Here is a 17,889-nt window from a genome sequence, read left to right as displayed (position 1 = left end):
TAACTAATAATAGGTAGCATTTCTTGCAAAGCACATTAGTATTATCTCATTTGATTATAAATGAGTCCAGTACATTTGCCTTATATTACTATTCAAAATTATTTTCCAAATCATGAGATACAATATTTACTTAAGATTTATAAATTACATATATATATATATACATGCTTATATTTGATATATATTATTTTAAAATACTATTACAAATAAAAATGATGTATATCCTACATCAGTGATGGTGAACTTTTTAGAGGCTGAGTGCTTTGCCATGCCCCACCCCTGCCCACCTCTGCCCCCTAGAGACCATGTGCATTGCCCCCCCCTCCTCTTACCCCACACAGGGGAGGGAGGAAGTACTCCTATTGGGCTGCTGGGCAAAAAGGATGATGATGTGAAAAAATGTCATCAGATATGGTGGAGAGGAGGAGGGGAATAGTTCCACCCAAGTCCCTCTGCCTTTCTAGTAGCAAACTGTTGGGTGACAGAACTCTGCCTGGTGACAGTGCTGTGTGCCCACAGAGAGTGCTCTGCATGCTCTCTTTGGCACTGGTGCCATAAGTTCACCATCATGGTCCTATACCATTTTTTTGGATTGATATAGTTAATACTTCAAGAATCCCTGATTTCATTGGCATGGAAAATTCCTCCAACCTATATATATATATATATAATTGCCTGCTCCTATATATATATATATATATATATATATTATTGCCTGCTCCTTACCATAGGAGAGGGCCTTTATGAGTCCTTTGGTTAAAAAACTTAATCTCTAAGCAGCTAGAGATTTGGGGGATTGGGGAGCAGTACTTTGGAGCTTTTATTCCACTGGCATAGCCTTTGGGACCCCACAGTTGTCTCCATAATGAGGTTTTCAAATAGTAGAGTGTATGATATATATATATATATATATATATATATATGAAATTGAAAATTTCTTAGGAACTTTTTATATTCCACTAAAATCTTCTTTCATTGTCTCATTGTGGTGTGGAATAGAGGTGAATTCCCAAAGGTTAAGCATTGGAGCACAAGTTCTAAAAGGGCTTACCAAACCAGAAACACTTTACAGTATAGGCAAACTGCATGTTTGTTATTTTTAGACCAATGGAAGTTTAGAGCAGCTTTTTCCCGTTGACTGCAGGGTGATGGATTTTTTGGCTATACAAACTCTTAATGACTATCTTCCTAGTTACAGTTCTAAGTCATAGAAGGGTCATAATTTACATATAAGTGTAAAAGACCCTTGAAATATTGCATAAAATGTGATCTTTACATAATTTAATATAATAGTTCTTCATCCTGAAAANTATATATATATATATATATATATATATATATATATATATATATATATGAAATTGAAAATTTCTTAGGAACTTTTTATATTCCACTAAAATCTTCTTTCATTGTCTCATTGTGGTGTGGAATAGAGGTGAATTCCCAAAGGTTAAGCATTGGAGCACAAGTTCTAAAAGGGCTTACCAAACCAGAAACACTTTACAGTATAGGCAAACTGCATGTTTGTTATTTTTAGACCAATGGAAGTTTAGAGCAGCTTTTTCCCGTTGACTGCAGGGTGATGGATTTTTTGGCTATACAAACTCTTAATGACTATCTTCCTAGTTACAGTTCTAAGTCATAGAAGGGTCATAATTTACATATAAGTGTAAAAGACCCTTGAAATATTGCATAAAATGTGATCTTTACATAATTTAATATAATAGTTCTTCATCCTGAAAACTCCTGTATTTTTTTGTTTGATTTATTTTCCAAATTGATTTCCCTCCTTTAATAATTTTTTCCATGGTTTTTAAGGATTGGCTCAAGAAACATGAAACCTAATTCTTGTGACACCTTTGTGGCATTGCCTCCTGCTACAGTTGGCAATAGGATTATTTTTGGGAAAAATTCAGATAGACCCTTCGATGAAGTACAAGAGATTATTTATTTTCCTGCCACAACTCACAGCCTTGAAAAAAAACTTGAGGTAAGGTAAAATGTTTTTTTCAATACCATTCTTAAGCACTGTGATTAACTTTTTTGTGAATGAAATATTGTTCTAGGGGATATTTAATTTAAAAATTCTGGAATCTGATATAAAAAATAGATGCAGCTTTGTAATATTTTGCTTAAATCAATTCAGTAAGCCTTTATTAATTACTTTCTTTGTTCAAAGCATTGTGCTAGGGATTAGGGTCACAAAGACAAAAAATGAGATAGTCCCTGTCCTCTGGAAGCTTAGATTCTTCTGTAACTTGCATGTAACTTCTTTGCTTTAAAACTCTTCAATGTCCATGTGCTTGTTATTGTTGTTTAATCATTTTCAGTTATATTTGACATTTTGTGACCCTTTTGGGATTTTCTTGGCAACAAGACTAGAGTGGTTTGCTATTTCCTTCTCCAGTTCTTTTTATAGATGAAGAAACTGAGACAAACAGGGTTAAGTGATTAGCTCAAGGTCACAGAGCTAGTAAGTATCTGAAGCCAGATTTGAATTCAGGGTTTTTTTGACTCTAGGCCTGGCACTCTATTCACTGTACCTTACTATATAATAAAGTCTAAGCTATTTATCCTTGCATTTAAGGCCTACCAGACTCTGACATGGTCTTATCATTCAGACTTTTGTTTCACATTATTTTTTACTTTATACTTTATATTCTAGCCAAATTGGGATCCTCATTGTCCTGTACATTTTCTGTTTCCATCCCCATTGCTTACATGTCCTTCCTGCCATCTTAACTTATTGAAGTCTTATCTATATTTTAAGCCCAAATGCTATATTCTCCATGAAATCTTCCTTGATCTCTCCCAGCTGGATATGACCTTTCCTATTTCTGACCTTGCAAAATATTCTAGAAAAATTCATTTGTCCTTGTTGAATTTATTATGTACCTTTAAAAATACAGGCTGTAACAGAATTTGATATATAATACATTGTTTTTTATATATGGAAAATTCACATTTGTTGGTGTTTATTGTTTAAATTCATTTATGTTTTGCTTGGATTATAGCTTTTGTGTGTATACAGTTTTCTTCCTTAAAGATTATACACTACATAAGGGCAAGGATCATTTTCTTAAATACTTTTTTAATCTCCTATAGTGACTAGCATAGTGAGTGCTTTGTAAACTAGTAGGAGCTGAGCAATCATGTGTCAAAATGAATTAATTTAAGAAAGGTAAGGATTAAAAAATCTTATAATCTTGCTTTTCCTAGACATTATTATTAATTAGGGCTAATAATGTCTCTGTCATGTAGCTCTAGAAGAGGACCTTAAAGGTCATCTAGTGGAGACATTCTAACACAGCCCCCCAATTTTATCGGTGAAGAAACAGATCCGGAAAGTTAAATGACCTCTCTAAATCACATAGGTAGTAAGTGGCAGAGCCAAGATTCGAACATCAAGTTTTCTGTTTCCAAAAATGGAGATTTCTCCAATGTATGATGCCTCTTATTGTACTTATGCAAATGGAAATAGTTTCAAAATACCTCAGTACTTTGCTATATCTGTTATCTTATCAATATAGGTATCCCCTCCAAAGGTATAGATTGCAGCCCATCCAGATTTTGTCCATGTCGAGTAAATCTTCCCTGGGAGATTACCTAATATTTTTGCAGTCTTTCTCTAGGCTCTTGACAATGTGTGAGTTCTATTGAGGCTACATGGACCATCCATTGTGTGGCGAAATTTCTGCCTGCAGAAATGCCAATAAGAGAAACAAAGTCTCAGGCTTCAAGCCAAAAAGAAATAGGTTTATTGAGAGATGGCCAGTCGTACAATAAAGCTGGACTTCTGGTCAAGACCAAAAGACCCAGAGCCTTGTGAGAGCACCTCCTTTATGCCCAAGACAAGCACAACTTACATACCATTTTAAAAATAATTCAGGACAATGATAAAAATAAAGAGATGCAGATTGGTTGAAGCAATCTTCTCATTAGTCAAAGACGCCTCATGATGTAATTGCTGATGTATATTAGGGTGTATACTAGGGTGAAGGGTTGGTGATGAGCCTCAAACCTAGAGAAAAGCCTGATGCTAATGAAGGCTAAGTTACAAGTTCAAGACCATAATTTCTGAGGGTGCATGACATAGCAAGTTTGAGGCTAAAACTGCAGCCTATGCTAACAATGATTATGCTGAGACTAGAATTTTAATTAAATCAAACCTTAAAACTATTACTAAAACAATCATGAAAACTACTAAAATCATAAGGAGTATTATAATATTAATTCCTTATGTTAACATTAAAATCTAACCATCATAAAAGGTGGTAGGGGATTTCTCACTCACAATTGATTATCCCTCTCATTTGCTGAGTGACTCATATTCTTTTCTGATTATCTCTCTGATAATTTATTTCATGCTACTTGTGTATTTTTATTTGGTAATATGATGTGATGAAACCTCTTCATGCTCACCATGTTCCTTTCCATTGTCCTTTAAGTGACCCACATCTTGATCTTGGGAAGCTAAGATTGTATGATTGTAGCCATATGATATTAACAGAAGAATATGGGAAAAAGATGGACCTTTGTTTCAGGGAGAAATTTTTGATCATTTAAAATACCATACACTTTTTCAAATACAATCTAGCCTTTCATCTCCCATCCAATTCTGGGCCCAGTTCATTGTCTGCTGAATTTCTGTATGCTGATGGAACAACTCTATATATCTGTACAGCTGTCTTTCATGGTCTGGAGAGCAGGCATGTTTTTTTCCACTTAGTTTTTCCTATGTGGATAGTTAGGCTAAAATCTTAATTATTGATTTCATTTAGGAAGCACAATACTGTTACAAGGTTTGATGTAAATAGCATAATGTCATATACAAACAGACAAATTTGAAGGACCTCATCATCAATAAAGAATCTCTTTCATTTCAACTCTGCCCTGGACATTCTCCATGACTAACCAGCTTTATGCCTTACTTGATACCTATAATAATCAGTGGGTCATCAGTTAAAGCTGTCTCTGATGCAACTTTTGAAAAATCTTATATGATTTTTATATGCTCTTGGGAGACACTGTTGAAGGAGATTGCATTTTGCTGAACTGAATCACTTGTTCTTTTGTAGGCAGCAAACAATAATTTTCCAAATTTTTAAGTCAATCAAGTGACTATAAAATGTGGTCTGCTGTAGAAGATACTTATGAAAACCTTCATTCTAATTTTGCTTTTCTAATGTCTTCTTCTAATTCCTTGATTAAGTATGCCCTTGATAAGTATATAGGTTATTCTTATAAAATTTATAACAGTGGGAATATAGACATATGAATTGGAAGTTATTGATGTTTTCTTCTTTTTTTCTAATATGTTATCTTGATTGCCCTTTTTTCCAGTAGTAAAATTTGTAATCCCCACTTCCCCAAATTTTTGGTATCCTCCTCTTTCAGATATTTTGAGACTATCTTTCAACACACTCACAAATGTAACATTTTCACTTAGCTTTCCTGTGTAAATTTATTCTAGTCTTGTTCTTTATAGCTTTCTTTTTTTAGTGTCTTTTCTTTCTTTTTCCTTTTTTTTTTTTGTCTGATTTTTTTTAACGAACCCTTACCTTCTGTCTTGGAGCCAATACTGTGTATTGGCTCCAAGGCAGAAGAGTGGTAAGGGCTAGGCAGTGGGGGTTAAGTGACTTGCCCAGGGTTACACAGCTGGGAAGTGTCTGAGGCCAGATTTGAACCTAGGACTTTCCCATCTCTAGGTCTGGCTCTCAATCCACTGAGCTACTCAGCTGCCCCCTTTAGTGTCTTTCTAATACCTCACAAGGCATATTAGGGATTATAATGTTAAAAGTTCAGATATCGTGGTAGTATTATCCTTAATGGAAAAAAAATGGTGATGTTGACAAATCTTTCCTACTATTCTTGTTTATTATCTTCCATTTTCATCCTTTAAAGGCATGATCTGGCTTAATTGGGTCTCTTGCTAATCTTTCTGTAAGATTATTTTTTATTTCTACTGCTTCTTGCTGGTTTATGAAACAATACCACTTCTACCTTCTTTTAAGATTTTACAAATGAGTTAATATTCTCAAGTTGCTGTTGCCTTGGCTGCCACCTCTTTCTTTTTGTAAGGGATATTATATATTTATGTTTTAAGGCAGTTTTCTGGCACTTTTGGTCTCCTTGTTAATGATAATTAATTTATATGAGTTTAAACTTTCTTAAGAATTAGAGTCCATCTTCTTAACTCTTTTTCTCCCTGAATCAGTAGCTTATTTGAATAGGACAAGTTTGAGTCATTTTAGTTTAGTTAGTTATCTTATGATTTTAGTTTTTTTAATTTGGTATTCAGTTTGATTTTTTTCCTCTGGTTAGCCAATTCTCTGTTTTCAAAGCTGGTGAAAATTATGTCCATGTTAGTTTCCAGTTATTTCCTAGCCACTAAGATGTAATAAATTATTGTGATCATATTTGATGTGATATTATGAATAATTAATGGAACCATAACATTTCATTCCACAAGTTTTAATGTAGGGCTAGTTTAAAGGTTGATTTTGCAGTTTTTTTCTCATTTATAAGTTGTAAACTTTTTTTTTTTTTGGACTGTTCATTTTAAAAATGACTGTACTTTAGATTATTTTTATTTGGTATGTTGGTTCATTATTGTAGGGGCCTTTTTGACCATATTTTATAATATTTATTGTTGATGTCTGTTTAATGCTTTTTGTTATACTTTTTTGGTAATCATTTTGATTCTAAAGCTATTGAATTCCATCTTTCACTGAATCATTAACAAATTTTTTTTAAACTATGCATTTCTTTATAGTGCACGTATATTGAAATTGAACAAGTGGCAGAAACATATGCTGTTGTACTAAGTCGGCCATCTTGGTTATGGGGTGCAGAAATGGGAGCCAATGAACATGGAGTTTGCATTGGAAATGAAGCTGTATGGGGAAGAGAAGAAGTACGTGAGGAAGAGGCATTACTTGGCATGGATCTTGTCAGGTTATTAGATATACTTGTGGGTTTTGTAGGAGGGGGAAAAGCAAACTTTGTAGAACTTAGATTTACTTTTAAAATTATAATGCCAGTATGTTTTAAAATGTCTGATATTTGTTATATCACTCTTAGAGAGTGAAAACATGTTTTTTGTTTTTTCCAAAATAACACAGAACAGAAAGATGAAATGCCAGGAATTCCAAATATCATAGAGGATAAATTTTAAGAATACTTGTCAGCTTAGTTGTTATTTTCAACAGAATTTTTTGTTGAAATTGATATGTGATATCTTTCAAACAATACTTTTTTAAATACAAATATCTTATGAGAACTTATATTTTATTTTAGGCTTGGACTTGAAAGAGCTGATACAGCTGAGAAAGCACTCATCACTATTGTTGATTTACTAGAAAAATATGGACAAGGTGGAAATTGTTCAGAGAATATGGTATTTAGCTATCACAATAGTTTTCTGATAGCTGATAGGCATGAAGCCTGGATTCTTGAGACTGCAGGACAATATTGGGCCGCAGAAAAAGTAGAAGGTGAGGATAACATGTAATTGTATTGTATATACATTAAATACTACTAGTTTCTCACACTTCATTGAGATTATTCTTCAGGACTGAAGAAAGGCTTTGTCTAAGATATAAACCTGATGTTATATGAAGATGATTTGGAGAAGGGGGAGAAATAAACTCCTTCTGATTGTTTTTCCTTACTTGGCCAATGTAAAATATCTTGGCTATTTCAGTAAATAGCCCTTTGTCCCTATTTATTTATTATCTTTTATTGTTCTTCCCCATTGCGACTTGGGGCTAAAACACAGAGGTATGAGCTTGAAGAGTGTTTGAACATTTTACTGTACTTGGTATTCAGATTAGATAAAAAGATTTTATTATATGTACATTAAAATATAAAACCTAATTAATATTAACAAATCAATTCAATTGTTTGAGAATACTTTGCATTAGTTTTATTTCTTTTAGCCAGATAGAAGGATATTGAATTAAGTACATGTCTGTTGTGTGCTCAGCAGACACTATTGGATGATGGAAAGAACTTTAAGACATGGTTACTTCTCTCAAGGAACTTTCAGGTTCATTTTGAAGACAAGGCAGACACAAAGGACAAAGTTAAATAATAATTCAAAAACAGCAGGGGGCAGCTGGGTGGCTCATCGGATTGAGAGGCAGGCCTAGAGAAGGGGAGTCTTGTTTTAAAATCTAGCATCAGGCACTTCCTAGCCATGTGACCCTGGGCAAGTCACTTAACCCATTGCCTAGCCCTTACCACTCTTCTGCTTTAGAACCAATACATAGTATTGATTCTAAGATGGAAGGTATGGATTTAAGAAAAAAAAAATAACACAGTGCTAACTATGACTGTTCTATAATGAGTGATAGAGACATTAGGTCCTAAAGTTCTTAAAGGTCATCACATCAGACCCCTCATTTTATAAATTAAGAAAATGAGGACAGAGAAGTTTAGTGACCTACTCAGGTCACACAGGAAGTTAGGCAGGTAGGTGACATAGTAGATAGAACATAGGCCTGGAAGTCAAGAAGACTTGGGTTCAAATCATACCTCATGTGCTTATTAGCTATATGCCTGGGCAAATCACTTAACCTTTCTGGATGTCAGTTTCTTCATTTGGAAAATGGAGATAATAATAGCACCTACTTTGCAGTATTGTTATGAGAACCAAATGTGATAATGTCTGTAAAGCATTTTGCAAAACTTAAAGTACTATATAAATGCTAGCCATTATCATTTTTATTTAAGTCACATTTTCATTCTCTTTTCCAATAACATTTTAGTAGAATATTTTGTCTTTTAAATGATCTGCTTGGGCATATTTTTCAGGCTCTACTTTTCTCTGAGTAAATGTAAATAGAAATTAAGAAACAATTCATAAAATTAAATTCAGTTTCATACACATTTATTCAAGCTTTTATCACCTCTTGCAAAAGTCTCCTAATTGGTCGTCTTATCTGAAATATCTCTCTCCTCCATTCTATCCTTTGTAGTGCTGTCAGTGCAAGATTTATGAAACATAGGTTTGACCATACCACATGTAAGGGGGAAAAAGGAGTTTTGATTGGGTGAATATTAAAAGGTTAGGTAGTGGACTTCTAAAGAAGATATTGAAAGCAGTCTCACCAAGGTTTCAGCGTTCCAAACAGCACTCCTTCACAGACCAGAAGAGTTCCTTCACCAGTGGCCCTCTTCACCAGAAGACCCCTCTCACTCACTCAACTCCCTCTTTTTAAAGGGGTCACTTATGTGTCACTTCCTGTGCCTTCCTCCTAGTTTGCGTGTCCAGTCACAACAGACACTTCTCATAGGACTGCTTAGGGGGCAGTCAGTTGATTCTGATTCATCAACCACTCTAGAACACATGGGTTACGGACCTCCCAAAATTGGAGGTGCTCTCACCTTTGGTGATTAAATCTAAAGATGGGCAGTGTAGACTTAATCTACTTATCACAACAGGGAATTGAATAATTATCAATCCCCAATTAAAGAATAACCTCAAGTCAAAATGACTTTTATGGAAGTTTATTTACAAATGAGAAGAGAGAGAGAAATTAAGAAATTTAGAGAGAGGATAAGGTAAGATAATTAACCTAACAAACTAAATAATTTGCTTAGGTCCCTGGTTTAACTCAAGCAGATCTAACTAGTCCTCAGTTGGAAAAAAGACAAGCCTTGAGCCAAGGGCCAAGGCCTAAAGGCCTCGGAGGCATTTGAAGCAAAAGCTTCAGTCACAGAGTTTCTTTTGAAAGGGAAGTTCAGAAAGATTTAGTCTTAACACTTACCATGTGGAATTCCAAAGGAAAGATTTACGAACAGTCTCACCAACTTCAGAGCTCCTCCAAGTCCCAGTCATGAACCAGAAGAGCTCCTTCAGGTCCCATTCATAAACCAGAAGAGAGCCCTGAGTTCACCGAATTCTCTTTTTAAAGGGGCCTCTTTTGCGTCACTTCCTGTGCCCTCCTCTTAGTTTATGTGTCCAATCACAACAGATGCTTTTCTTAGGATTCCCCAGAAGGTAGTCAGTAAATTCTGATTTGTCACTCACTCTAGCACAAGTGGGTTACAGACCACTCAACTTGTGAGTTAAGTGGAGATGTTTTCACATTTGGTGATTAAATCTAAAGATGGGCAGGGTAGATTTAATCTAATTATCACACACTCCATTGCTCAAAAAGCTCTTTTATGTCTAGGATCAAATATAAAGTGCTCTGTTTGGCCTTGAAAGTTCTTTACAAGCTGACTCTTCCTCTTCACTCACTCTTTGGCCCGGTAAAACTGCTGCTCCTTCCATGAGCTTCCATCCTCCTTCTCCATGTCTTTGCATAGGCCATCTCCACCTGTCGGGGATGCATCTGTTAGACTCCACAGACTTCCTGAAAGCTCTGCCTTCTACCAAGGGCCTTTCCTTTTACCTCTTGTTGGTGATGCATCCACTGAAGATTCTCTTGTATTTACTTTGTATATATATTTGATAGATTTGTACATGCTGTTCTCCCAATACAAGCTCCTGGAAGGCTGGAACTATTTCTTCTATGTCCTTGTATAGACTTAGTGCCTAGCAAAGTGCATATAATAGCTGCCTAATAAATACTTCTTGATCAATCTGGCTATATATAATTTTTTTTTCTCTTTGATAACAGAAGGAGTTCGTAATATTTCTAATCAACTCTGTATAACAACCAAGATTGACCGAGAACATCCCAAAATGAGAGAATATGCTAAGAGCAAAGGTTGGTGGGATGGTGAAAAGGAATTTAATTTTGCTGCTATATACGCCTATCCTAATAGTTCTGGGATTATTACTTTATCTGAAAGATACTGCGAGGGTAACAAGCTACTGAACAAACACAAAGGTAATCTTTATATTTAAATAGTGCTATCTCAATGAAATTTTGCACGCTTTTGTATATTTTTTTATAATAGTGATGAAATAATCAGTCATTATAAGAACTAATGTTTATTAATAACTTTATTAAAACTTCATTATAATACTGTAGGCTAATCACTGCTTCAGATATAGTAATAATTTCCAACCATCTGAATTTCCTTTACTCTGTAAAAAGGAATTCTTTATTCCTTTTTTAATTTAACAGGGGCCCTCTTACCATAGAGATGTGTAGGGATTAACCAGCCCACAGTGATAGGAAGTAGAAACCATAGAGGCAGGAAGGAGGAGCCATAGAGACAGGAAGTGAGGTAGGAAAAGGTTATAAAAGGGGGCGAGCATCAGTTGGTTGGACTGTCAGTTGCTGATAGGGTTGGCAGTTGTGGGAAGTTGGCTGCTGGGTAAAACTTGATTGTTGGGGGTTGGTGTGAGTTTGTGGTTGGCATTTAGTTGCTGGAATATAAAGGCAGGCCTCAGCTTACTAAGAGGGCTTTTGGCTTTATCCTTTAGAGGGCTTTTTGACCTTTTCTGGGATGGGAGGTGGCTGATCTTTGTTGAAAGACCTAATTGGGGTTGGGTTAAACATTGATTGGGTTAATTTTGATTGAGCTCAATTGAGTTGGGGCTTTGTGGGGTGGTTATTAGAGGTAGTTATAGGCAATTATACATAGATATAGGGAGTTATAGGATAACTAGTATAGATACTAGGAAATTTTTTTTCTCTACCTCTTTTCTATATTTCTCTCCTTTACTATATTCATTTTACTATATTCTTTTACTATCTCTATTTTAATTAAACTAAATTGTTAATTGTTAAAAGCTGCTAGAATTTTTTTTCCTCTGGCTTAAAGGGATAATATTAATTTAAAACTCTACTATATTCTAATTAAAACTTAAATTATTAAAAGCTGCTCTCTTATTTTGTCAAAACTCCTAATTTAACCCTTACTTTTAGATGGCAAGCCAGCTAGGAAACATGCAATTTAAACAACTCTAAAATTATGCCAGAAAAATTATCTTTTAGAAAATTGCCAAATGGCAGGTGTTTGCTTTAAGAAAAGGTCAGTTTCACCAAAAGAGTCTATTTTGTTTAGATAATTAAGAACATAATTTTTGTGACCAACATGTTTCTTCCTTGGCTGAAGAACAAACTGATTCTGAAAGTCAATCAGAATGTAGCTTTTCATAAGTCAGGGGCTATTAGCTTCTTCACTAGTGCTTATTAGACAAAGTCATCTTGTGTGTTAATGAGTGTTTAGTGTGAAAGAAAAAGCCCTTTTGATGGAATATTTTAATGTTCCACGGTATTTTCATATTTTCTAAGGTTTTGAAAAGAGACTTTGTGAATATTTTCAATAAATGCTTTTCATTTAAGTATCAGTAGGAAATATTCTTTGGACAATTTAGTTGATATAAATTATTTTACAAATATGCTGCTTAAACAAAATTCATTAATTTTTTTCCATTTGATGAGTAGGACTTTGAGAGAATGTTTTAAAATGAACTATTACTATGTCTAGTACCTGAGGATTAATGTTTCATTTCTGTCACTGGATCTGTTATTAAAATATTGATGATGTCTTTGAAAAAAAATGGTCACATCTTATCTGAAGGAAGAAGCTAGAGATGCTGTTTTGGTAACATTAAGTAACAGATATGAAGGAAAAGAATGATTAGGACTTTGTATTGGGGAAGTGATTAGTCTTTTTCTGTGACCATTAAATATGTGGACATAGGCTGAAATTATCTTTATTTAGCTTTATTAAGGTAGTGATCTCTCTGGTGGTAGAAAGATGGCTTAGATTTTTCCACAGTATCAATAGATGTCTAAAAAATGTAGGTTGACTATTTAGTTTTCAGTTTTGATGGAATGAGATTTGTACATTTTTTGTTAATGAAAATGTTTTTAAATAATGCCAGTACTTTAAGTGGAAAATCAGTTCTTAGGTTATCCAGTTCATACTTTGTTAGATATGGATTACATATAGAAAGATCTTCAAATTTGTTTTTCGTTATTGCTTATTTTTATAACTTTCTGGAAATATGAAGAGAGTAATCATATGGAGACATGCAAAGGGATTTTGCATTCTTATTTATGACGGTGATCTTTGGTTTAGGAATTACAAAAGGATGCATTGTTGAAGTGTGGAAGAAGAGGAAATGTAAAAGGATCATAAGTTATTAGGGCAACTGGAGGAGAAAAGAAAAGGGCTTTGATTTCACTATCTCCTTTGTAATATGTTAAATTAATTACAAATTAGTTGGAAAATAAATTTCTTTTTAATTCATAGATAGATCTAATAAAAAAAGTGGGGCTTAATTTTTTTCCCCCCTGTATGGAAAGAGCAATCCATTTAACTCCTGTGAATCTTCAAAAGAGCTGAAAGGGTGTTTTTTTGTTTGTTTTTGTTTTCATTCTAGTGTTCATTTTCCTTGTAATCATTGTAACTTTTCTTTAGATTTCTGTAGATCAAAACTGCTATGTCTCTATCCATCTGTTCCTTCATGGTAGCTATTAACTGTGCTACATGTATATCCAAATTGCAAATACATTCACTCATGCATTTGAAATAACTAGTTTAAATTGCAATGAAATTGCACCCCTGTGTTTTTTATTCATTTTACTGAACCTACCACCACAGTCTTAGTACTTATTCAATGCTTGCTAGTGGATTACTTATAGCTGTCCTACTCTTGTGATCATATAAATCCTTCCTTCATTTCCAGAATTGTAGGTTTTGAATAGGGAAGACATTTTCATAATATCTGTATTATAGCAGTGTTATGTTTCTGTCACTGTTTTTGTTATAAATCCTTATTTTCAGGAATTTAGATATCAACCATTTTAAAATCACACTGGGTGTTCCTGTTATCGACTTGATTCATAGGTTTTGTTTGGTGTTATTGGTAGTTTGGATATTTTCTTTAAAAAATATTAAGAACTGCTTTTAGAAGCTGCCCTATCTTTTTTTACTGTGGGTGTACAATTTATTTCAAAACTGAATAGAAAGTTCATTTCATTTGTAATAAGGTCATTGATGAGAACAATTAGCTATTTTCTCTGTATTTTAAAACTACCAATGGCTTACTTATATACATATTTAGTCACATGTAAGAAAAATAACTTGGCTTAGAAAAGAAGAGGTTAATATATAATAACTTCAAATTCTTTACAAATGTCCTGCCAATCTCTAGCCTTGGATTACTCCAGCATCTACTACCTTTGCCTCTATACATATTGTTGAATAAGGCTGCAGAAAATCATGAAACTGTATTGACTGGGCCCTCTACAAGTTTATGTTAGATAATCTTAACTAGGCTTTCATTAGGGCAGAGCATTCTTTTTACACCTCCCTAATTGATTCACTATTCCACTCATCCCAGCAGCTTTTCTAGATTTTCTTTCCTCCTTAAACCTCTCAGAGTTCTCCTTACCCTTACCCTCTCTGCTGAGAACTGTAAAAATAAAATAGTCAAGAACTCAAATAAAGGACAAAGAAGTTGAAAATTAAGGTTCAAAATTTTCTAGATACTTTTGATAGATGTTATCAAAGTATCTTCCATGGTAAATGACGTGAAGCTCAAAGATGAACTTCCCTTCAGAGCCAGGCGCAAGGAACACTAAAGAGATTCTTGTTTATGAAAAATAAACAATTTATTTAAATATATATAAGAGAAAAAGGATTTCTAATTCTAAGGGATTCTAACTCCACCCAAATAAACTCCCAGGTCCCGCAAGGAACTGCTTCTCCTGTGGTTCACAGGCTACACTAATCCCTGATCTAACTAACCAAAGTTATAATATTTTAAATAAACCTAACCACTTTAACCCTTAACTTCGTATTTAAGTTACAAAGATAAGCAAGGCTAGCTGGTTGAGTTTCCACAAGAATCAGGTTAGGACTCTGAGCCTTAACAGACTCAGAATCCAAACCAAAGGCCAGGTTTTGTTTGATCTTTTCTGAGTTTAACCAATCTATAAACAATAATAGATAAATGAATAGTGTTTCCTGCTGGAAGCCAGCCAGCAGTTTCCAGTTATCTTGAGAGGTATGATGATTTAACCGAGAGGGAGGAAGAAAGAGAGTCGGAGACAGTAGGTTTTCCGGAAGCTGTTCTGTTCTACTTCCTGTGGAATCTTTATTTTATACCTTTCTCTCACAGTCACACAAATGCTGGGAAAATTTACATTTCAAATTCAAAACGGATAAAAGAAAATCAAGATTACACTTGGTTATATAAAATTTTGGCATGCAAAATGTATTTCTACCTATATCTAGTCTAAACAGTCTTCAAGGCTACTTATACCACATGTTATCTAAATTTTATTTCTATAAAAAAGAACCTTCAATATATTTCAAAAGTGGATTAGAGTGTGAGAACCCTCAAATTTTGGGGGGGACAAGTCTAATGTGGGAAAGTAGGAAAATGTAAGAATGTTTTGGTTTCATAGGGTTAAGTTCAGTGTGAGAAAATGAAGTAAGAGTGTATTATGTTTTGATTTTGCCATGCTGTGTTCTTCAAATTGAGACAGAGAAAGAAGCAGCTTCTCCTGTCTTCTTTTTTGCTAAGGGCAGGAGCTATTAACTCATTAAATGCTGGTTTATTATAGAGTAATTAGAAGATTTCTATGAAGGGATTTCTATTAGACTTGGGGCCATCCTAAAAATATAGATTATAATAATTTCAATAATAAAAGGTGTTGGTCAGAAGAGAGTCATAGAGGGGTCTGATTTTCAGACAATAGGGATCAGTGTAAGGTTTTACCATTTACATTGACTCGATGGACTCTGATGGAGACCCTTATTTCTCTGAGGGACTCCCAGCAGTTTCTCAAGTTGGAAAAGAAAACATTCCATTCCTTCAAGTCTTTCACTCAGACAAAGATAGAGAGAGGCAAAAATGTTACCTTCTCTATGTAAGAGGGAGAATTTAGGTATTTTATAGATATGTATTTAAAGTGTGGCCGCCAGGAATCAACAATTCAGGTAATTAAATCAGGCCCAAGTCAGCATCCGGTTAAGGCAGTTTATTTACATTTAGGAAGGTAAAGGTATAGGAATAAAGAGAAAGGGAGAGGCTAGTCCAGGCTTGCGGTGGCCTGGATGAGAGAGAAGGTTAAAAGGCTAAATAAATTAGGCTGCAAGCCACAAGGCCTAGCAACCAGATAGGCTGGTGCCTACTTAAGGCAGAGTTTGGAAGCGGCCTAGGTAGGCCAAGGAAGTCAGCCTAACTTACCCACGTGACAATACTGAGTAGAAGCTGCCTGAGGTCTCAAGGGAGTTCCTTCAGCACCAAGTTCAAAGCCGGAACTGCCTCCACATTAAGTAACCAACATACTTAAAGAGATAGTGTCTTTCGTCACTTCCCGTGGGTCCACCTCTAATTCAAGTGGACAAATGGCAGTCTCTACACTGATTTTGGACTGCCCAAAGGGCAGTCCCTTGTTCTTGATTTGTTACTTATTGTCACGTGTGGGTAACTTGTCCCCCCTCCCCATTAAGGGAGGTGAGGATTACATCATTTCTATGCCTAGGGTAGGTAGATTTTTGACTATGAATCGGCTAGAGTTAATTCCATTTACACATCTAGCCCTGAGAGAGAAAAAAAGCTTCCTGTGGCTCTGTCAACTGTCAGGAGCCCACACCTGGAATGCCACACCCAGAGAGTATAACTGTCATAGAAATAATGGTTATAACTGCCAACAGTTGAAATTAACACTCTCTCTCAGCTCTATTTGAAACTCCAATTCTTCCTCAAGCCAGCTTCTCTACTTCTTATCTCTAAACTAATAAAACAATACTTATTTTCTAATATCATCCTTATAGAACCTTGCCTCATATTTCACTGAAAAAATGGAAACCATTCAGTGGAACCTCCCACTTCTCCCTTCTTCCTCAACTCACATCACCCGTTGACACTTCTTTCCCTTGTTTCATACAAAGAGGTAAGACATGTCCAGGGTGTTCAGGGAAGATTAGTACCTCTGGTGTGAAGGCTTGCTGAGCCCCTTTTATCAGGGCTGCTTTTCTTCTTTAGAGGAGCTGCCACCGAGCTTTCACATGTGACTCCAAGAACCTATAGCATGCTCAGTAAACCATCTCAGCAGGCAGGCTAAACCAGGTTGAGGGGAACTTAAACCCTTTGATGAGTTGGGGGTGGGGTGGCATCTGCCTTAGGCATATGAAGACTTACCTTAGCAGAAGGGGCGGATGACAACATTTTGTTCCAATGACCTGGAAAGTGGCAGGAGTGGGCATTAAGGATCACTTAGAGCTTGGTCAGATACTGAAGAAGCCAAGGTAAATTAATTTGGGTAGGATGTTCATTTTTATTATGTTAGCTCGTCCTACCCATGAACAGTTAATGGCTTTCCAATTGTTGAGGTCCAGTTTTATTTGTTTGGAAAGTGTTTTGTAGTTGTTTTCGTATAATAGCTGTGTTTGTTTTGTTAGATTGATTCCCAAGTATTTTTTATTGTCTAGGGTGATTTTAAATGGTGTTTCTCTTTCTACCTCTTGCTGTTCTAATGTGTTGGAAATGTATAGAAATGCTGATGATTTATGTGCATTTATTTTGTATCCTGCCACTTTGCTAAAGTTGTTGATTATTTCTATCAGCCTCTTAGTTGATTCTCTAGGATTTTTTAAGTATACCATCATATCATCTGCAAAGAGTGATAGCTTAGTCTCCTTCTTGCCTATTTTGATACCTTCAATTTCTTTTTCTTCTCTAATTGCTATTGCTAGTGTTTCTAGTACTATGTTGAATAATAGAGGCGATAATGGGCATCCTTGTTTCACTCCTGATCTTATTGGGAAGGCTTCTAATTTATCCCCATTGCATATAATGCTTGTTGATGGTTTTAGGTATATATTGTTTATTATTTTTAGGAAGGGTCCTTCTATTCCTATACTTTTCAATGTTTTCAATAGGAATGGATGCTGTATTTTGTCAAAGGCTTTTTCAGCATCTATTGAGATAATCATGTGATTTTTGTTTGTTAGACTGTT

The 17,889-nt window shown here is 35.0% G+C and overlaps 1 protein-coding gene across 1 annotated transcript in view; it reads left to right on the top strand.

The window, feature by feature from the left end:
- Positions 1 to 1,834: 1,834 nt before the first annotated feature.
- Positions 1,835 to 17,889, top strand: part of SCRN3 (secernin 3) — a 37,222-nt gene continuing 21,167 nt past the window's right edge. Inside the window, exons 1-4 of the mRNA XM_044666495.1 lie at positions 1,835 to 1,990; positions 6,776 to 6,957; positions 7,300 to 7,496; positions 10,632 to 10,844. Coding sequence (XP_044522430.1) covers positions 1,835 to 1,990; positions 6,776 to 6,957; positions 7,300 to 7,496; positions 10,632 to 10,844 — 748 coding nt within the window. The remainder of the gene's footprint in view (positions 1,991 to 6,775; positions 6,958 to 7,299; positions 7,497 to 10,631; positions 10,845 to 17,889) is intronic.

Source organism: Gracilinanus agilis, chromosome 3 (genome assembly GCF_016433145.1).
Source record: "Gracilinanus agilis isolate LMUSP501 chromosome 3, AgileGrace, whole genome shotgun sequence".
In the NCBI taxonomy this organism is placed as follows: domain Eukaryota; kingdom Metazoa; phylum Chordata; class Mammalia; order Didelphimorphia; family Didelphidae; genus Gracilinanus; species Gracilinanus agilis.
The sequence above is the reverse complement of the archived record's forward strand: the minus strand, read 5'-3'. Positions and strand labels throughout refer to the sequence as shown.